At 43.7% G+C, this 22,584-nt stretch overlaps 1 protein-coding gene across 4 annotated transcripts; it reads right to left on the reverse strand.

Moving 5' to 3' along the window:
• Positions 1–14,407: 14,407 nt before the first annotated feature.
• Positions 14,408–20,075, reverse strand: LOC132836349 (gastrula zinc finger protein XlCGF7.1-like). Of its 4 annotated transcripts, none has more exons than XM_060855807.1 (3): positions 20,032–20,075; positions 19,546–19,654; positions 14,408–15,759 (listed from the first exon to the last, which is right to left on the reverse strand). In XM_060855807.1, the coding sequence occupies exon 3, from the start codon at positions 15,600–15,602 to the stop codon at positions 14,964–14,966; it is 639 nt and encodes a 212-aa protein (XP_060711790.1). In that variant the 5' UTR covers positions 15,603–15,759; positions 19,546–19,654; positions 20,032–20,075; the 3' UTR covers positions 14,408–14,963. The 4 variants fall into 4 exon arrangements, with proteins under 4 accessions (XP_060711790.1, XP_060711792.1, XP_060711789.1 ...); XM_060855809.1 differs by lacking the exon at positions 20,032–20,075 and adding an exon at positions 19,786–20,020 and having other exon boundaries at positions 14,408–15,693; XM_060855806.1 differs by lacking the exon at positions 20,032–20,075 and adding an exon at positions 19,786–20,020.
• Positions 20,076–22,584: the final 2,509 nt, after the last annotated feature.

The following is a 22,584-nucleotide window of genomic DNA, read 5'->3' on the forward strand; positions in this document are numbered from 1 at the left end:
GATAATTTAGCGTGGCCAATCCACCGAACTTACAAATCTTCAGACAGTCGGAGGAAACCAGAGCATTCGGCAGTAACCCACGCAGACATGGGGAGGACGTGCAATCTCCACACAGTTGTCAAAGCCAGGTCGAACCTGACGCTATGAGGCAGCAGTGCCTACCACTGAGCCACCGTGGTCCCACCATTTTTCAAGGTGGTCACACCACAGGTAAGAATTACATAGGCAGAAAGGGAATGGACAACCAGACAAAGTAAAGGACACATAAAGCAAGTGCAAGAGTCTCCAGTAGTCTTCCCCTGCTCGGATATACTGCTTTGGATGCTGTTTGGGGTTGTTAGGGGTGGTCTCTTAGGGGAAATCTGCAAGAGTGAAGCTCATGGCACCACAGGGGGTCAGCTGCATAAAAGGAGAGGAAAACAAGTGGTGAAGCAATAGTGACAGGGGATTCAAAATAGGACTGCAGTCAGATGTGAGTCCAGGATGAAAGTGACCTACCCGGTGCCAGGATGAAAGATGTCCTGGAGTGGCTGCAGGACATTCTGAAGCAGGAGGGTGAACAGGCAGTGGTCGTGGTTCACATAGGGACTGTTGACATAGTTAAACAGAGGGAAAAGTACCTGAAAGATGAATACAGGAAGATAAGAGATACATTAAAATGCAGGAGCTCCAATGAATAATGTCAGACTTACTCCCAATGCCACATGCTAGCGAGAGCAGGAATGGGAGGATTGATCAGATGAATGTGTGGCTGGAGAAATGCTGTAGCAGAATATCCTTTATTGAGGAATTGGGACTGTTTCTATGGGATATAGGACCTGCAATGCCTTGTTTATCCTGGACAAAGTTGGGACAAATCTCTTGGAGGATTTTGCTAGTTCCTTTGGAGAGGTTTTTAATTAGTATGGCAGGGGAATGGGCGTCAACACAAAGGCTTTAAGGGGTCAGATTCAGATCAGGAATTGGGAGGTAGAATATTAGTTAATGATGCAGTCATTGCCCAGAAAGACAAAAGAAAGCAGGATTAAACAAGGAAAGATTCTCTCTTCATCAGTCAGTCCTGACATCCCAGAAATCAGTCTGGTCTACATTCTTTACTCTATTTCAATAGCAAGGGCATCCATCCTTAGGAAAGGAGAATAAAGGTGCACACTGTACTCCAAAGCCTTTGCAGAAAGATAGCCCTGCTCCTGTACTCAAATTCTCTCACTATGAAGATCAACATATCATTTGCATTCTTCACTACCTGTCACACTTACCTGCTCAGTGTCAAAAAGTGTGATGCTGGAAAAGCACAGCCAGTCAGGCAGCATTCGAGAAGCAGGAGAGTTTCCAGCATAAGCTCTTCATCAGGAATGTGAGTCAAACTGCTTAGTCAAAGAAAGACTCACAGAGAAACACTGAACAAAATGGGGTCAGAGTCTCTGATATAAAATTGTGAAACTCAATGTCCCCATCGTATCCACGCTAACCATCAAGCAGCTATTTATTCTCGTACCACTTTCCAGTATTCAGCGTGTAACCGATATTGCAGTGCCTTATATGATAATCTAAATATTTCTTCAAACTTGCAATAGTTCCTGCATCTGTTACTATTTAAGATGCTTCCAGACCTGCTGAATGTCTCTAGCATTTTCTGATTTTATTTCGGATTTCCACACTTTATTTAAGCACTTAGTGACATAGAGTTATACAGCACGGAAACAGACTCTTGGTCCAACTTGTCCATGTTGACCAAATATCCGAAACTGATTGAGTTCCATTTGGCCCATATCCCCCTCCACATTTCCTGTTCATGTACCCATCCAGATGACTTTTAAATGTTGTAGTTGCACCTGTCTCCACTACCTCCTGAGGTCGCTTGTTTTATTCACGCACCACTGTCTTTGTGAAAAGACTGCCCCTCAGGTCCCTTTTAAATCTTGCCCCTCTCACTTTAAACCTATGCCCACTAGTTTTGAACTCCCCTACCGTGGGAATAAAGACATTTATCTAAATTAAACTCCATCTGCCACTTTTCAGCCCATTAGCCCAATCTGATCAAGGTCCAGTTGTACTCTGAGGTAAACTTCACTGTCCACTACACCTCCGATTTTCGTATAATATGCAAACTTATGAACTATACCTCCTATGTTCACATCCAAATCGTTTGTATAAATGACAAAAAGTAGTGGACCCAGCACCAATCCTTGTGGCACACTACTGGTCACAGCCCTCCAGTCTGAAAAGCAACCCTCCACCACCATACTCTGTCTTCTACCTTCAAGCTAGTTCTGTATCCAAATGGCTAATTCTCCCTGTATTCCATGAGATGTAACCTTGTTAACTAAATCCTCATTTAGTATCTCACCCATCTCCTGCAGTTCCACACATAGGCTACCTTGCTGATCTTTGAGGGGACCTATTCTCTCTCTAATTACCCTTTTGTCCTTAGTGTATTTATAACCTTGTCAAATACCTTACTGAAGCCCATATAGATCACATCCACTGCTCTGCCCTAATTAATTCACTTTGTTACTTCTTCAAAAAACTCCATCAAGTTCTTGTGACACAATTTCCCATGCACAAAGCCAAGCTGACTGTCCCTAATCAGTCCCTATCTTTCCAAATGCATGTAAATCCTGTTCCTCAGGATTTCCTCCATCAATTTGCCCACCACTGATGTCAAGCTCACCAGTCTTTCGTTCCCTAGCTTTTCTATACCACCTTTCTTAAATAGTGGCATCACATTAGCCAACCTCCAGTGATTTGGCACATCGACTGCGACTATCAATGATATAAATATTTCAGCAAGGGGCCCAGCAATCACTTCCCTTGCTTCACATAGAGTTCTAGGGTATACCTGATCAGATCCAGGGATATATCCACTTTTATACGTTTCAAGACATCCAGCATCCCCTCCTCTGTAATATGGACATTTTTCAAGATGTCATCATCTATTTCCCTACATTCTACATCTTTCATGCCCTTCTCCACAACCCTGATGCAAAATCCTCATTTAGTATCTCACCCATCTCCTGCAGTTCCACACATAGGCTGCCTTGCTGATCTTTGAGGGGGCCTATTCTCTCTCTAATTACCCTTTTGTCCTTAGTGTATTTATAAAAACCCTTTGGATTTTCCTTAACCCTATTTGCCAAAGCTATTTCATGTCCCTTTTTGCCCTCTGATTTCCCTCTTCAGGATACTCCTACTGTCTTTACACTTTCATCAGGGTTCACTCGATCTCTCCTGTCATATGCTTCCTTCATGTTTTTAACTGAAACCTCAATTTCTCTGGTCATCCAGCAATCCTTACACCTACCAGCCTTTCCTTTCACCCTAACAGATTAACGGGAATATACTGTCTCTGGACTCTTGTTATCTCAAATATTGAGTGTCGTTGTGGTGTCCTTCCTATCGGAAGGATGTTGTGATACTTGAAAGGGTTCAAAAAAGATTTACATGGATGTTGCCAGGGCTGGAAGATTTAAGCTATCAAGTAAGGCTGAACAGGCTGGGGCTGTTTTCCCTGGAGTGTCAGAGGCTGAGGGGTGACCCTGTAGAGGTTTATAAGATTATGAGGGGCATGATAAATAGACAAAGTCTTTTCCCTGGGGTGGGGGAGTCCAGAACTAGAGAGCATAGATTTGGGGTGAAAGGGGAAAGATATAAAAAGGGTCTAAGGGGTAACTTTTTCATGCAGAGGGTGGTGCAGATATGGAATGAGCTGCCAGAGGAAGTGATGGAGGCTGGTACAATTGCAGCATTTAGAGGCATCTGGATTGGTATATGAATAGGAAAGATTTAAAAATCACACAACACCAGAATATAGTCCAACAGCTTTAATTGGAAGCACACTAGCTTTCGGAGCGACGCTCCTTCATCAGGTGATTGTGGAGGGCTCAATCGTAACACAGAATTTCTAGCAAAAATTTGCAGTGCGATGTAACTGAAATTATACATTGAAAAATTGATTGTCTGTTAAGCCTTTCATCTGTTAGAATACAGTGATAGTTTCACTTCTTTCATGTGTAAATCACAAAAGCCTTTTTTTAAAAGTTGCATTCTCAGGTTAGCTGTTAACTTTGTACACCCCAGTCCAACACCGGCATCTCCAAATCAGGAAAGATTTAGGGAGATATGAGCTAAGTGCTGGCAAATGGGACTTGATTATGTTAGGATGTTTGGTCAGCATAGCCGAGTTGGACCGAAGGATATGACTCGATGAAAATCTGCTGACACAGTCAAGGTATATATTTTCATCCTGTTGCAGAAGACAGTTGGCCTTAATAGGTTAACAATGAACCTTTATGGAATCGACCTGTGTACTGAGGTATACTGTAGATGACTGCCTCTGGCTTTTTTTTAAAAAAAGGATAGCTAAATATGAATGTTTGAGGGGCAGCACGAAGAGAGTGAATTGTTAACAATATGTTTAGAGAGAATACGGTCAGTGGAACAAATTTGGGTCTCATGGACAAGACAAGCTCTGACAGGAGGTAAACTGGAAAAAGCTGTGGGGTCAAGCACAGAGGAACTTGACAGGCAGTTTGATGCAGTGAGCTAGTGGGACAGCAGCAGCAGCAGTAGTGGTCAGATTGTCTCAATCTTAGCGACTAAGTTCCTTGATCTCTTCACATTTGTTGTTGGTGGAAAGAAGGGAGAGGGAGAGTCTTCAAAAGGGACTTATTTGTGTTGGAGTTATTAAAAAGACTCATGATGCTGGGTTTAACACAAAGCTAATTCATGCGAGTTAATCCAACTCCTGCAGTCACTAATGAACTCGCTCATGCCTCAGAAGGTGAGATGTCTAAGCAAATCTTTTCACACTCAGAGCAAGTGAACAGCCTCCAAATTGTGTGAGTTTAGATCAGAGTGGTGCTGGAAAAGCACAGCAGGTCAGGCAGCATCCAAGGAGCAGGAAAATCGATGTTTCGAGCAAAAGCCGTTCCATCAGGATTCCTGATTTTATTCCTGATGAAGGGCTTTTGCCCGAAACATCAGTCTTCCTGCTCCTCGGATGCTGTCTGACCTGCTGTGCTTTTCCAGCACCACTCTGGTTTCCAGCATCTGCAATTCTCACTTTTGTGTGAACTCATTGGTGTATGGTGAGGGCAAATGATTGTCTGAACCCAGTCCACATTGTGTGAACTCAGTGGTGTATGGTGTGGGCAAGTGATTGTGTGAACCCAGTCCTGCAGTGAGAGCACATGAATGGTCTCTCCTCTGTGTGAATACATTGGTGGGAAAGTTACAAATCACACAACACCAGGTTATAGTCCAACAGGTTTAATTGGAAGCACTAACTTTCAGTGTGCCACTCCTTCATCAGGTGGGTGTTGCAACTTGATGAAGGAGTGTCACTCCGAAAGCCCTGTGCTTCCAATTAAACCTGTTGGACTATAACCTGGTGTTGTGTGATATGTAACTTTGTATTCCCCAGTCCAACGCCGGCATCTCCAAATCATGACTACATTGGTGGGAAATCATATCACTGAGATTTCCACAGCACTATTTCCAGTCTGGGCAGAGAAAGCTGATCATGGGCGGCACAATGATTAACACTGCTGCCTCACAGCATCAGAGACTCGGGTTCAATTCCCGCCTCAGGCGACTGACTGTGTGTAGTTTGTACATTCTCCCCGTGTCTGCGTGGGTTTCCTCCGAGTGCTCCGGTTTCCTCCCACGGTCCAAAAAGGTGAATTGGCCATGCTAAATTGCCTGTAGTGTTAGGTGAAGGGGTAAATTTAGGGGAATGGGTCTGGGTGGGCTGCGCTTCAGCAGGTCGGTGTGGACTTGTTGGGCCGAAGGGCCTGTTTCCGCACTGTAAGTAATCTAATCAAATTGTCTTACTCTCAGTGATAACAAAGCTCCTCACACTTCTTGTTAAAGGTGAAGATGGGGGGTGGGGAGTTGGAGAACAATTCTAAAGGGAATCACCGGTGTTAGACACAATTAAAAGGTGACACGCAACTCCCACTCGGCCGCATGTTAAAATGCTATAGGGATCATTGATGTTCAAAACAAAAGAAAAATGGGTTTGCTTCCTGGGGAGTTAACTGTGCTGTGGGCGAGTGCCGAATTTCTTAAAATGTCTGTGCTGTTCTGATGGTATTCGCCTTCCGCACGGAAAATCGCAAGCAGCTCTACTGATGCTTAATGTTGAGCCTTTAAGAAAAAAAAATTAAAAGGTGACACGCACTGTGTTTCACACAAAGCTTCTTTATTTGACTTTTATCTGGATAAACATATAACTAGTCTTGAAGAAGAGTTACACCCGAAACATCGATTTCTACACCTCCTGATGTTGCCTGGCTTGCCGTGTTCTTCCAGACTCCTGTCTGTCTACTTAACATATAACTAGGCAGGCAGCTTTAACATTAGCAGAGACAGACAGCAATAAATACGGTTCATTCCTGGGTGTGATTAATAGTAAAATCGAATTGCTGTAGTTAGTTGTGAAATCTCTGGTCACTCAGCAGGAGGGATGACTGACTGAATCCCTTCCCACATTCAGAGCTGGTGTATGACTTCTCCCTCGTGTGAACTTGATGGCGCACTGTGAGGTAAGATGATCGTCTAAACGCAGCCCCACAGTCAGAGCACCTGAACGGTCTCAAAATTGTGATGAAGCATTAGCTCTCCAGAACCTTTATAGCACGTCCCAACTGACAGACATTTAAAAGGTCTCTCGTCAGTGTGAACTGGCTAGTCTGTCACCAGGTTTAATGAATTGGTAAATTTCTTACTATACTCTCTGCAGGTGAATGGTCCCTTCGCAGTGTCACCACAGTCACCACATTTCCACGGTTTCTCATCGGTATGAACGTGTTTATGTTCTGACAGGCCGGTTGATTGGTTGAAGCCTTGTCCACACGCAGAATCAGTGTTCAGTTCCTCCTTACTGTGAATGGTGCTTTCTCCTTCCATGTTCAACATTCAGTGACATTCAGGCTGTGGTATGTTTGGCAATGCTCTCAAACCCTGATGTAATGTTTGAGTTCAGTTTCTTAAATGCAAAACCTCCTCTTCTAAAAACTTTGCAAGCCTGATTTTGACAGAACAAAGGGAGTGAAACAGAAACCATTCAATCAAAGAAACAGGCTATGAAATGTGGAGTAGATGAAGCTTGTGATTTGCACAGTAGAAGTTAACAGCAGTGCAGTAAAAACAATCTATTGCCATTAATGATTCAGTGGGAAGGTAAGGTTGGTAAGTCAACAACACACAGTCAGGGGATAGGCAGTGGTGGAAAGCTAATTGAGGCACAATTAGCAGAACTAACAGTAAAATACAAAATAGAACTAAAATACAACTTTTATCAGGGACTGAAGAAGTTATACAATGGCAGAGGAGGATCTGGGAGGGCAGAAGCAAAATACAGCAATGATGTACATGGATTCAGATCCAGAGTCTTTACTAGCCACACTAGCTCCAGACCGTGCAATCTCTCATAGATAACAGAACACAGCACTAAAAACTTGAACTTCCTCCCAAATAATCAAAAATGCTCAGCTCTGAAACAATTTCACTGCTTTCAATATGACAGTCTCCTGCTGTTGCTTGCAACTGGAAAGTTGTCAGAATCTCTGGAAAGAGAGGAACAAGTTTGACACATTACCCTGTATTCCATGAATTTTCTATTGGAACCAATCTGCCATATGGGACCTTGTCAAATGCCTTACGGACAACATTCACTTCACTACCCGCACGGATGCTCCTTGTCAATTCCTCAAATAATTCACTCAAATTTGTTAAGCATGACCTTCCCTTAACAAAGCAATGCTGATTACCCCTGACTAGTCCGCGCATCTTAAGTGACACTTTATCTGATCTCTCAGGAATTATTCTTACAATTTGCTCAGCAGCAAAGTAAGACTGACTGGCTGAGAGTAGTTTGGTGTTTCCTTTGTACATTTGTTTGAAGAAACAAAACCACATTTTCATTCCTGTAGCCCCTCAACTATGTTGAGTGAAGATCTGAACATAATCCTCACAGCATTTGCTATTTCTTCCCTGATCATCGTAGGGAACCATCCAGCTGTTCTGCTGATTTTTCCACTTTCAATGATTCCAGATCCTCTTACACTTCCTCTCATTATTATTATTCTGTCTAATGTTTGACACTACTCCTCTTGGATGATTATATCCACATCATCCTTTTCTTTTATGAGCCCTGCAGTTGGTGTGTTTAAACCAAATGGTGCCATCAGACTCTGTTGTTCTGTGACAGGGGAATGAAGCATGAGTGAGGAAACATCACCTCCTTCCACATTGTGGACAAATCTTTTATGGAGTTAGGTTAGACCGATTAGATAAAATTCCCTATAGTGTGGAAACAGGCCCTTCAGCCCAACCAGTCCACACCAACCCTCCGAAGAGTAACCCACCCAGACCCATTTCCCTCCCCAATGCACCCAACACGATGGACAATTCACCTGACCTGCACATCTTTGGACTGTGGGAAGAAACCGGAGCACCCGGAGGAAACCCACGCAGACATAGGGAGAATGTGCAAACTCTACACTGACAGTCGCCCAAGGCTGGAATCGAACCTGGTGCTGTGAGGTAGCAGTGCTAACCACTGAGTCACCGTGCCACTCTTAAAGTAAAGCTACTATAGTCCTAGGGGACCATAGGACTTCTCCCGAGGGGAGAGAGAACGTTGGTTTTAACTGGAGGATCACCAGGGGAAAGAGGCCAAGGAGAAAGGTCCATCATAGTAGACCCAGCTGATACAGGAATTGAACCCACATGGTTGATATTATTCTGCATTGCAAACCAACCATCCAGCCAACTGAGCCAAGGTTAGATTTGAGAAATTAAGCTGCAGTGACATGATTTGAACACACCATGGTCTGATCTGGAGTCAGACACGCTTCCGTTGCGCCACAGTTATCAACAAGTGACATCTTCTCCAAATTTGACTCAAAACAAGGACACAGCAGCTGGAGTTTCCTCCTGATTTATGAACGGTGATAACATTCATACTTCATTGTGGATTTCACCAATGCAAGCGATTGCTGTTTGCCAGAGGCAAAAAAAGAATGTTTCTTCACGAAGACTAAACTTGCACACAGTCTCCAGACATGGTCTCACAAATTCCAGCACAGCTGCTTGCTCCTTGCTCCTATACTCAAACCCTCTTGCATTGCCTTCTTGTCTGCTGTAACTACATGCTTGCTTGAATGACTGATGTACAAGCTCATCCAGGTCCCTTTGTACATCAACATTTCCAAACCTACCATCATTTCAAAATAACTTTGCCATCCTGAATTTTTCACCAAAGTGGATAAATTCACACTGAAACTGCAACTGCCATGCATTTACCACTCACCCAAATTGACTAAATCACTCTGAAGCCTCTTTGTGTCCTGCTCACTCACAATGCCCCTAGTTTTGTATCAACAAACTTGAAAATATTACATTGGATTCTCTCATCCAAATCGTTGGTGTATGATCCTTGTTATGTCTTACTTGTCAAAGCCTTACACTCTGAAAAAAAATCATTTATTTCTACTCTGTTTCCTGTCTGCTAATCCATTCACAATCCACATCATTAGATTCTGAACAATCCTGTCTACTTTGATTTTACACACTAACCTCTTAAGCAAGACTTTACCAAGTTATTTGAAAATTCAAACAACCCTATCCACTGATTCTATTAATTACATCCTCAAAAAACTTCAGTGGATTTGTCAAACATGATTTGACCCATCCTAAATTGACAGACTGTCACTCCAGGAGAAGATCCTCTGACTTGCCCAGTCCCCTCCACACTGTGCAGTCAAAATTCACAGACATGGTCCATGGCAGCACTTTCTCCAGAACACCTGAGACTGCAATAATGCTGATCCAAGCAGCACTGCCCACATTCCATGAATGAATATACAAAACTAAGGTCCCTGTTCAGTAATGCTTTAATTTTAAAATTCCCATCCTTGCTTTCAAATTCATCCATGGTCTTTCCTTTCTATTTCCATGTGCTCCATATTTTTCCCCACAGACAGAACAGACAAATCTCAATCCTTCCCAGTCGAGGACAGATCATATTCACCTTCTCTTTCATCAAATGACTCTTTCTGTATTTGGTGTCGCTCTTCTTTCATAAGAAAATTCACAAACCCTGTACAGTTCTGGTCACCATAAATCTATATTCTGCTGTATCCTTTGACAGACCCTCTGCTTTCTGCTACTCCGCCAAACTTTGTGTCATCTGCAAACTTACTGATTAGACCACCAATGCCCTCTTCCAGATCACTATGTATACCACAAACAACAGTGGCCCCAGCACTGATCCCTGTGGAACACCGCTGGTCACCTTTCTCCATTTTGAGAAACTCCCTTCAACTACTACTCTGTCTCCTGTTGCTCACCCTCCTCACCCACCTAGCGAGAACACCCTGCATACCATGTGACTTCACTTTCTCCATTAGTTTACCATGGGGAATCTTATCAAATGCCTTCATGTATATGACATCTACAGCCCTTTCTTCATCTATCAATTTGGTCACTTCCTCAAAGAACTCTATTTTTGGTAAGGCACGATCCCTCCCACACAAAACCATGTTGCCGATCATTGATAAATCCATTCTTTTCTAAATATAAGTAGATTTTATCCCTCAGTATCTTCTCCAGCAACTTTCCCACCACTGGCTTGAGGCTCACTGGTCTGTAGTTACCTGGAATACCCCTACTAACCTTGCTGTTCCCAATCCAGATTGACTGAGGTCTCCCAGTCAGGAAGTCCAGGATCCAGTTACAAAGAGAGGTATTTAGGTCTCATTACGAGCCTCTCGCAGCACTTCATGATATTGAGTGTAAGTGCAATAGGGTGATAGTTGTTGAGACAGGAAGCTGAAGACTTCTTCAGCACGGGGGTGATGGTAGCACGTTGGAACTATGGTGCAGCTCAGGGAGATGTTGAAGATGTCCGTGAGAACATCTGCCAGTATATCAGCTGAGCACTCTGCCAGGGATGTTACCTGGTCCAACAGCCTTATGTGGGTTAACTCTGCACAAGGTTTTCCACACGTTGGCCATGGTAAGACACAGCCTAGTCATTGGGAGGGGGGTGGATTTCCTCGTTGCCACATCATTTTGTGTCTCAAACTATGTATAAAAAGTTGTTCAACTCATCTGGGAGGGAGGCAACACCAGAACAAGCAGGCAATGCTGTTGTGGTTGGTGATGGCCTGGATGCCCTTCCATATGCTCTGCATAGCGCCGCTGTTCTGAAAATTGCTGTATACTCTCTGTACGTATGCATGCTTTGCCTCTTTGATGTCTCCCCTTTTCCATTTCATTTCTCTTCTGGGAGGGAGGGGGACGACAGTTCACATGCAGCAACTTAGGGGAGAGGATGTGAATCCTGGAAGGGAGATTCTCTGGAAATATTCAATCATAGAACCTCTACAGTGTGGAAACAGGCCATTTGGGCCAACAAGTACACACTGACCCTTGTAAGAGTAACCCATTCCCCTACCCCATTACTCTACATTTACCCCTGACCAGTACACCTAACCTACATGTCCCTGAACACAATGGGCAATTTAGCATGCCCAATCCACTTAAACTGGATTGTGGGAGGAAACCAGACCACTTGGAGGAAACCCACAGAGACACGGGGAGAATGTGCCAACTCCACACAGTTGCCCCAGGCCGGAATCATACCTGGGTCCCTGGCACTGTGAGGCAGCAATATTAACCATGGTTTTAGGTATGTCTTTCTTAGATATATTTAGGACTGAAGATGCTGGAATCCAAAGTAGACAAGCAGGAGGCTGGAGATGTACAGCAAGCCAGGCAGCATCAGGAAGTGGCGAGTTCAATGCTTTTAGGTATAGCCCTGCTTCATAAAAGGAGGTGGGGGTAGGGGGAGCAACAGATAAAGAGGGGGGGGGGGAAGGTTATGGATGGGGAGAGGGGCGGAGTGGTGAGGTAGTGATAGGTGAATATGGGTGGTAGGTACCATCTGCTAGGTTGATAGGAGGAATGAATCCCATTGGTAGCTGGAAGGAGGGATTGGTCAGAGGGATGGGAGGGAAGAGGCAAGTTTGGAAAGGTAGTTCGGGATGGGTGAGAAGGTTATTTCAAATTGGAGAATGCAATGTTGAGCCCTTTGGGCTGTCTGCTGCTCAGGTGGAAGATGAGATGTTATCCCTCCAATTTGCTGTCTAATTCACTATGGCAATGGAGGAGACGGAGGATGGAGAGGGAGTGGGAAGGGGAATTGAAATGGGCGGTGACCGGGAGTGAATATTATGCACAATTTGGGTGTCCTTCCTATTAGAAGGGTGTTGTGAAACTTGAAAGGGTTCAGAAAAGATTTACAAGTATGTTACCAGGGTTGGAGTATTTCAGCTTTTGGGAGAGGCTGAATAGGCTGGGGCTGCTTTCCTGGGAGCATTGGAGGCTGAGGGGTGACCTTATGGAGGTTTATAATATCATGAGGGGCATGGATAGGATAAATAGACAAAGTCTTTTCCCTGGGGTAAGGGAGTCCAGAACTAGAGGGCATAGGTTTAGGGTGAGAGGGAAAAGACACAATGTAGGATACACTTCACCTGACAGTAGGAGGTTTCCCAATATCTAAGCCTACCAGACTATTCAAAATCTCTCTCTCAGCTAATTTCTTTAAATTTGATGACAGCCCTTCTTTCTGATTCGTCGCTCTCACGAGGGAACACTGACACATAATATTCATGGTGTAGATTTGCTCGCTGAGCTGTAGGTTTGATATGCAGACATTTCGTTACCTGGCTAGGTAACATCAGTGGCGACCTCCAAGTGAAGTGAAGCTGTTGTCTCCTGCTTTCTATTTATATGTTTGTCCTGGATGGGGCTCCTGGGGTTTGTGGTGATGTCATTTCCTGTTCGTTCCTAGAGGCCTGGCACTCCAACCACAACGCCATAAACAAGCACATAGATCTAGATACTAATTATCAACCCCTCAGAAAACGAACAGGAAACGACATCACCAGGAACCCCACCCAGGACAAACATGTAAATAGAAAGCAGGAGACAACAGCTTCGCTTCACTTGGAGGTCGCCACTGATGATGTTACCGAGCCAGTGGGTGGCACGGTGGCACAGTGGTTAGCACTGCTGCCTCACAGCGCCTGAGACCCGGGTTCAATTCCCGACTCAGGCGACTGACTGTGTGGAGTTTGCACGTTCTCCCCGTGTCTGCGTGGGTTTCCTCCGGGTGCTCCGGTTTCCTCCCACAGTCCAAAGATGTGCGGGTCAGGTGAATTGGCTATGCTAAATTGCCCGTAGTGTTAGGTAAGGGGTAAATGTAGGGGTATGGGTGGGTTTCGCTTCGGCGGGTCGGTGTGGACTTGTTGGGCCGAAGGGCCTGTTTCCACACTGTAAGTCTAATCTAATCTAAACGTCTGGAGATCAAACCTACACCCTAAACCTCAACCTGAGCTACAAACCTTGCACATAATATTCATTTACAAATTACTGCTATTTGTAAGTAATGGGCCTCACTCTTTCCCCAGTTATCCATTAACTATTAATATACCTGTTAAACCACAGGGCATTTTCCTTTATTTTCTCCGATTGTATTAATTCATGTTCCCCTTATAGCTATCCTTATCTCCCTATTTCTGTTCCATCTTATACATTTACCTGAAAGCATCTTCTCCCTCCACCCTATGGCTAAATCATATCTGGTATTATTAAAATTAATCAATTCAGAATTTTGATTTGAGGCCCATCCTTGTCCTTTTCCATAATAATCCTGAATCATTTTTAAAATAGTTCTGTTAATTGTCTGCAAAATGCTCCCTCACTGGTGTTTCATCTACTTGTCCACGTTTGTAACCTAAAGTTAATGATAGAACCTCCCCTCGTTGGAATTTCTACACACTGGCTTCAAAAGCTGTCCTGGATCTATTTTAAAAGATCCTCTAAAACTTTCAGCCTGTGTTGACCACAGTTAATGTTCGGGAAGTAGAAATCTCCCACGACCACAACCCTATTACTTTTACACTTCCCTGAAATTTGCCTCCTTGCCTTCTCTTCTATTCTACCTATAATTTAAGGATTTTTCTAAGATGTCAACCCTCCTTATTACTGTATTAACTTCCCTGAACATAACTGTGATACCTCATGTTATTTTGCCTCTTCTGCTGTCATAGCATGAAAATCAATGCCATTCAACCATATAAAACTCTCTTCACCTTAACTGGCCTGTAATGTCAATGCCTTCCTGACTCACTTGTTGGACATCCTGTCTGGATTCCATCCCCTTGCCAAGTTACGTTATATGTGCCCCAACAGTACTTTCAACTAAATTTCCAGCATTAATAAGGCAATATCTCACTCTGGATGTGTCCTCTCCCAACTGCTCATGTGAAGGATACTGATTATCTCATCTGAAAAGGCACTCAGAATTAGAAAACAACTTGAGACAACATCGTTTTAACAAAAAGTATTATTTTTATCCCCAATAGGCAACTAAATCTGTCGTATTTAAAAAACATCAGAAGCATGGTTTGGATACAGATAACAGGAGCATCAAATTTCAATGCTGACAATTACTAGGGAACTTACTGCTGTTTACCCAATCCTGATGAACCACAAAAATCACTTTACCCAACATAAATGTTTTGATGTACAGCGACATTGTGATCTTTTTCAAAACCTATGCTCCAGATACACAATTGTATCAACATTTTATCTGCACCATCAGCAACTTTAATACAGCAAGATTTAATAACATCAATATAAATGGCCCAATGACCAATTTGCATTCCTTGGTCTGAAGAAAAGCAAAACCCTTCGCCTGTGGTTTCTTGTGAATTTGCTGGTGTGTTCGCAAACAGCAAAGCCATTTACACAAAACATTATGGGATCGACCCAGTATTACTTCACTGAGTTAAGTTTGGATGAAAGAGTGAATCCCTTCCCACATAAGAAACAAGTGAACAGTCTCTCCATAGACTGAACAGGCTGTTGTATCAGTACGTTAGTTAACTGAGTGCATGTCTCTCCCCAGTGTGAAGTCGCTGGTGTCTCAGCAGGTTGAAAGATTGAGTAAATCCTCTCCCACAATCACAGCAGGTGAACGGTTTCTCTCCAGTGTGAACTCGCTGATGCTCCAGTAGTTGAGATGAGCGAATGAATCCTTTTCCACATTCAGAACAGGTGAATGGTCTCTCTTCAGTGTGAACTCGCTGGTGTCTCCGCAGGTGGGATGACTGTCTGAATCTTTTCCCACACAGGGAGCAGGTGAATGGTCTCTCTCTTGTGTGAACTCGCTGATGTGTTCGCAGATTGGATGATTGGCTAAATCCCCTCCCACAATCAGAGCAGGTGAATGGTTTCTCTCCGGTGTGAACTTGCTGATGTTCCAGTAGTTGAGAAGAGCGAATGAATCCTTTTCCACATTCAGAACAGGTGAATGGTCTCTCCCCACTGTGAATTCGCTGGTGCATCAGCAGGTTGGAGGACCGTGTGAATCCCTTCCCACACACATAGCAAGTGAATGGCTTCTCCCCTGTGTGACTGTGCTGGTGGCTTCCCAGCTGGGATGGGTAAAGAAATCCCTTCCCGCAATCCTCACATTTCCACAGTCTCTTCCCAGTGTGACTGCGCTGGCATTTGGACATTTCCGATGAATCGTCAAAGATTCTTCGACACACAGACAATACCTGTTTCGCCCCAGTGTAAACAGTGCTTTTTTCTTCAATGTCCAAAATCCTGAGGTAATTAGGTTATGATAAACAGAGTCACTGTCAAATCTGGACGTGGTTTCATTTGAAGTATCTAATTGAAAAATAACCTTTTAAACACAAATATATTGGGAGAAACCCGAAGAACACACAGGTTGTGAAACTGAGAGCAATTAATTTGGTCAGTTGTAGAGATGACACAGAGGGCAACTGCTGGATTGTCATTACAACCAAACTGGTTCAAAAATATCCTTCAGGGAAGTGAACCAGTCTGTTTACATGAAACTACAGAAAAAGATGAGAGAGACAGGTATGAAGGAGATGCATTTTACAATCTACAATTCAATCCTGTTCCTGTTTTCTCCCCATATATTTCAATAGCTCCGAAAGGCTAAAAATAATTGCAGAGTTCATTCAAAGTGGAGTTGCAGTTAAACATGATGCTGAAGAAGGCATTTGATACACTTGCCTCTATTGGTCAGTGCGTCGAGTATAAGAATCGGGAGGCCATATTACGGCTATATAGGACATTGGTTCGGCAAATTTTGGAATACTGTGTTCAGTTTTGGTTTCTCTGCTGGCAGAATGATGTTGTAAGGGTTCAGAAAAATTTATAAAGTTCTTGTTGGGATTGGGAAATTGAACTGCAGGGAGATGCTAAATAGGCTAGAGCTTTTTTTTATCTGGAGGCTTAAGTATGATGTTAAATAGATGTATAAAATCATGAGGAATACAGATGGGGTGAGTAGCCAAGGTCTTTTTCCAGGGTATGGAATTTCAAAAGTAGAGGGCAAAGGTTTAAGGTAAGAAGAGAAAGATTTAAAAAGGTACCTAAGGTGCAATCTTTCACACAGTGTGGTGCATGTACAAAACAAGCTGTCGGAAGGGGTGCTGGAGGCAGATAAAATTACAACATTTCAAATACATTTGGATTGGTTCATGAAGAGGAAGGTTCAAAGGAATATGGGCCAAATGCGACCAGATCAGGTTAGGATATCAGGTCAGCATAGACAAATTGGACCAAAGGGTCTGTTACCATGCTACATAACTCTATGGTTAGGTGCTTAAGCAAAATGGTGGAAATCCGACATCCAAAATCAGAAAAGGCTGCAATCGTACAGCAGGTTTGGCACATTTTAATGGTGACAGGTGCAGGGACAATTGGAACCTTGAAGAAGTTTTAGACTATCATGCAAGGCAGGACAAAATAGGTTATTCGCTAAGTGCTGGAAATTGGGACGAGAATAGATATGTGCTTGATGTCGAGTTTAATAGGGAAATTGTGTTGTACAGTTATACAGAGACTCTGACCTGATTTTGTTCTATGTTTCTATGTGATTCTCTCTTCTAGGAAGCAGGCAGGAGCAGCAAACAGTGAAGAATGCAAATGATATGTTAGTCTTCATAGTGAGAGGATTCCCGTACAGGAGCAGGGATAGCTTCCTGTAAGGGCTTTGGAGAGTCCACACCTGGAGTACTGTGTGCACTTTTGCCTTCCTACTCCAAAGAAGGATGCCTTGGCCATTGAGAGGGTGAATCCTTTCCCACATAAGCAATAAGTAAAGAAGCTTCACCAGACTGACTCCTGGGATGTCACGATTGATGTATGACGAGAGACTCATTCTTTATTAAATCCTCCGTTCTTTTGGCTTTGTGAGCCACCAGCTGCGTCACTAATATTCTACCTCCCAATTCATGATCTGAATCTGACCCATTTAAGCCTACACTTTAGTATGGCAGGGGAACGGGAAACAGTTTAAAACCTCACCACCTTAACTAGCAAAAGACTCCATGAGGAGATTTGTCCCATCTCTGCCCAGATGCAACCGGTCAAGCTTGTACATGTCCCACCTTATCCAGCTCACAAATCTAAACCCTTCTCTGGCACACAGTTATCTATCCTCTTACTCATGCGCTCGCTAGCACATCACACTGGGAGTGAGCCTGACATTATTACATTTGAGATTCTGCATTTTAATGTATCTCCTATCTTTCAGGTATTTATCCCTCTGTTTGACTATGTTATCAGCCCTTATATGAACCACGACCACTGCCTGTTCACCTTCTCACTCCAACTGTCCTGCAGCCACTGCATGACATCCTTCATCCTGATACCAGAGAGATCACATACCATCCTGGATTCACGTCTGACTATAGTCCTGACTATTTTGAATCCCCTGTCACTGCTTCCCTGCCAATTGTTTTCCTCCCCTTTCACACAGCTGACCACTGGAGACCCCTGGACTTCCTTTATGAGCCTTTTACTTTGTCTCATGGTCACCCATTCCCTTTCCACATACTGTTGTGTGACCATCTTGAGAAACTGTGTGACCACTGCTGCCTTACAGCGCCAGTGACCCGGATTTGATTCCACCCTCAGGCAACTATCTATGTGGAGTTTGCCTGTTGTTCCCTGTGTCTGAGTGGGTTTTCCTTGCATGGTCTGCTTGCTCCGCTAGTCCAAAGATGTGCAAATTATGTGGATTGACGGTGCTAGACTATCCATAGTGTTCAGTGATGTGAAGGTTAGGTGCATTAGTCATGGGAAACGGAGGGTTACAGGGATGGGATAGTGGATGGGTCTGGGCAGGGTGCTCTTCGGAGGATTTATGTGGACTCATGGGGCCTGTTTCCACACTGTAGGGATTCTATTTCAATCTAAAGGTGCTGTCTGTGACATTCTCAGTGTCATGGATGCTGCACAACGAGTCAGCCACAGCTCCAGCTCAAGAAAGCAGTAGCCAGGACATACTTCCTGCATATGAAGCTGTGAGGGACACTGGACTGTGATTTTGCACAGTGTGCAACAGGAGCACGCCATAAGTCTAAGGTCTCCTGCGATTAAGCCAGTTACACTCTTTAAGAGAATTTAATTCAGCTTCCTTCATTTCAAATACTTCTATCATAATCAAAAGCTCCTGGGTATATAAACTGAATATTATATTTTTAAGACTGTCATAAAATTCTCTGCACTTATCACTTACTAACTGACTGTTGCCATTGCAACCCTGTTACCTTGTGAACTAGCTGAATTGAGATGGAGCATCACACTCAGTCTTGCAACTTCACCTCCTCCCAGTCTCACTAACTTTTTGATTCAAAGCACTCAACTCCAAAGGACTCTCATTAAGCTAAGCAGCGCTCAGTGTAGCCTTGTCATTTAAATTGTCTGCTCACACCGACTCTGACTTCAGGCTCTTGTACTGTTCCAATGTAATTCATCTTTCAATTCAGTACTTTATAACTCTTCAGACTCAATATGTCTTCAGCAGTTTCAGGATCAGTAGCTAGTAATCAGGATCTGGAATGTTCCATCTAAAATGCTGGTGGAATTTGAGTCCATTAGGAATTTTACAGGGATATTTGCAGGTATTTGAGAACAAGGAATGTACGCATTAAAATCATGAAGTGGATGATTGAGAGTAAACATGACAGTACTTTCAAACAAACAAGATGTTATTTGGATAGCACTCAGTGGTTGGCACTGCTGCCTCACAGCGCCAAGGACTCGGGTTCAATTCCAGCCTTGAGTGACTGTTTCTGTGGAATTTGCACATTCTCTCTCTCTCTCTTCCCCCCCCCCTCCCCACATCTGTGTGGGTTTCCTTCCACAATAGGCATTAGTTGGGGTAAATATAGAGAAATGGGAATGGGTTTATGTGGGAACTCTTCAGAGTGTCGTTGTGGAAATATTGGGCTAAACGACTTGTTTCCACACTGTACGGATTCTAAGATAATAAGGATTCTAAGATTTTCTCAGGTGCAGGGCCCAGAACTGATCACATACCCCAAGGGTGATCTGACCAAGAATTTGAACGTGTTACTCCTTTTGGATTTACGAAGATAAAGGGAAATACTTGCCCACACAGAACAGACAAACCTTCTTCCTTCCACAGTTAAATACCAATGATATTCAGATCCTGATGACTACGCTGACGCTTAGAACTTGTTCTGGGGTCCCGATCTGTAAATTATTCTCAATTAATACCCTGTAGAACGAATTCACAGAAGAAAAATTACTGACAGTTCAGAATACAAATCTGAAAAATATAAACATTTCTCTTAGTTTCAATTTGCTGTGCCTATGTAAATACACCTCTTCAAATCGCCCCGCCCCTACCCGGGAAGAAGCATGCGCACTGCTTCTTCTTGTCCCCAATAAAGATGGCGGCAACAATCCGGGGCCTATCACCGCTTTGTGTCCACAGCCACTTTCATTGCTTCAAACGCGGAACCGGGAGCTTCTAATTCACGTCTACTGGCCTACACCGGTGTTCATTAGACCTCCCACAGTCCAGACTGACTCCGCTCTTTTCCCGGTGTCCACTGATCCTCCCTCTTTCCCGTACACCCCTCCCGCACTCACTCAGGCGGCAGTGCGCAGGCAACGTTAATGATCACGTGTTGTCCTGCTCGCCCCGCCCATCATCACAACGTCCTTTGGAGGACCAACCGCCTCCGTTTGGTCCGCCAGCCCTGCCCACTTTCACCCTATTGGTCAGTGACGTACCGTCAATCAGCCGGGCTGTGTCCGTGCCTGACGGGATCCACCCTGCCTACACTGGGATGAGCCTCATCATTTTCTGGGAGTGGTGCAGTATCACAGAGCACATAGGCTGGTATCTAATCAGCCTAGTGGAACAGTGCTCTCTCTCTCTCTCGAGATGCTACTAATCTAATCTTCCCTATCTGCCTTGTGAATGGCAGTTTTGTACACTTTTCACTGCACTCATGTATTCCTACACTTGAGTACATATCACAATAAAATCTGAATCTAATTCTAAATCTCTTTTGAGAATGTGGTAAATTAATGTTACTTTTGCAATCATAATTTCTGATACAAGGTAAATGAACTCACAGTGTATAATTGTTTCAGCCAAGAGCTGAGTTGACAAGAATGCGAACTATGTGGAGGAAATGCATAGTTGTTTTTTTGTATAAGCTAAAAATGTATGCAAGAAAGAAACGGGACTGCAAAACAATGATAGAAATACAGGCACTAGATAAAATGCTGTGGAGAGAGGCAGTTAGACTAGATATGCCTGTATAAACAATAGGTATAAACATCTGTTTCCCACTTTTACAGAAACACAGGAACAAACCCTGGCACGGTGGCACAGTGGTTAGCACTGCTGCCTCACAGCGCCTGTAGACCCGGGTTCAATTCCCGACTCAGGCGACTGACTGTGTGGAGTTTGCACGTTCTCCCCATGTCTGCGTGGGTTTCCTCCGGGTGCTCCAGTTTCCTCCCACAGTCCAAAGATGTGCGGGTCAGGTGAATTGGCCAAGCTAAATTGCCCGTACTGTTAGGTAAGGGGTAAAATGTAAGGGTATGGGTGGGTTGCACTTTGGCGGGTCGGTGTGGACTTGTTGGGCCGAAGGGCCTGTTTCCACACTGTAAGTCTAAAAAAAACCCCAATTAAAAGAGTCTTAATGATAAGATGCTGAGAGGGGCGGCACAGATGGAGGGAGTAGATAATGGTAAGGAAAGGATGGGATGAGGTCAAATAGCCTTATGAGGCCAGGAATAAGCATTTTGTCACAGACAAGGCTGGATAAGGCAAGAGATAAACAGGAGTAATGGGTACCGGTCTTAGGGAAGTGGAGGATGTAAACAGGGGAGGAGCAATGAAATTTTTAAAAATGTAGGAACCAAATTATATAAATATCGAGTATTTGTTGAATTCAGTGTGTTTTGTCCCTGCCTTGTGGACATCACACCCAATTGCAAGTGTGAAATAAATGACACTACTGATTCAGATATTGTCTCGGACTGAAATTATTGAAGTGAGTGAGCTTTGTTTCTCACAATTGGAGGCTCTCCAGGATGTTCTTCCATCGCCGGGGGGAATGGCTGGCCCTGGACACTGGGAAGACGTGTCCAGTTCCCAATTGAGAAACGGTCTCGTGTCCCGGTTTGGTCCGCTCCCTTGGGCGACTGGTATGAATCCCACAAGAGAGACATCTGAATCAGACAGTGACAGGAGGTCGATAGAAAATACGGCACAAAGGGGCCAGGCAACTCTGTGCACAGACCAGGGTAAGAAAATTGACTTTTAAATATTGCCTTGGTGGCCGGGATTGAGTTTTAGTAGTTACTAACGCAGGAACTCAATATGGGTTGTGCCGTGCGTAAGGAAAAAGCCTCCGGGACAACAAAAGAAGAACAAGGCAATGGAAATGGAGGCGGGGTCTCTTACAACATACCTCCAGAAAGTCTGTTAGGCAGGATGTTGTGGAATTGGAAACATAATACTTGTACAAGGGAAAAAGATGATTAAGTATTGTTGCTTTGTATGGACTAAGGAATCCATTCTTCGTCCCGCCATCTTCTGGCCAAAGTACAGGTCGGACGAAGACTGGGTTTGTAAATATCTGAATTTATATGTCAATGTGTGTGTGAGAGAGAGTGAAAAGAGCTGTACAGCTGGTAGAAAGTTTAACCCTTTGTGATTTGGTTTGAATGCACATTTGTTTGTTGGTGATTGAATGTTTGTGTTTTATTCCCTGGAGCTTGATTTCCAGGACTGTTTTGAATCTGATTTTTATTATGGAAACTTAACATGATTTCTTTTAAGGTTAAGGATTCTATAGAGATTATGAAAAAAAAACATGATGATAACTTCTGTTCTCGTATTGTAATTGAGCAATGATTGGTCAGGACTACTTAAGAAAACTAATTTTGGATTTAAATTAAGGGACTAAAACTGGGTAATTACACTGGATTTCAAAATTGGGAACTGTATGCATTTTACATTTTAAATATTAATACTGAATAAATGAACGTAAATATATAAATATATTAACAAGTTGGGAACAGGCAAAGTGGGCGGCACGGTGGCACAGTGGTTAGCACTGCTGCCTCACAGCGCCTGAGACCTGGGTTCAGTTCCCGACTCAGGCGACTGACTGTGTGGAG

The sequence above is a fragment of the Hemiscyllium ocellatum genome, chromosome 46 (assembly GCF_020745735.1).
Source record: "Hemiscyllium ocellatum isolate sHemOce1 chromosome 46, sHemOce1.pat.X.cur, whole genome shotgun sequence".
In the NCBI taxonomy this organism is placed as follows: Eukaryota; Metazoa; Chordata; class Chondrichthyes; order Orectolobiformes; family Hemiscylliidae; genus Hemiscyllium; species Hemiscyllium ocellatum.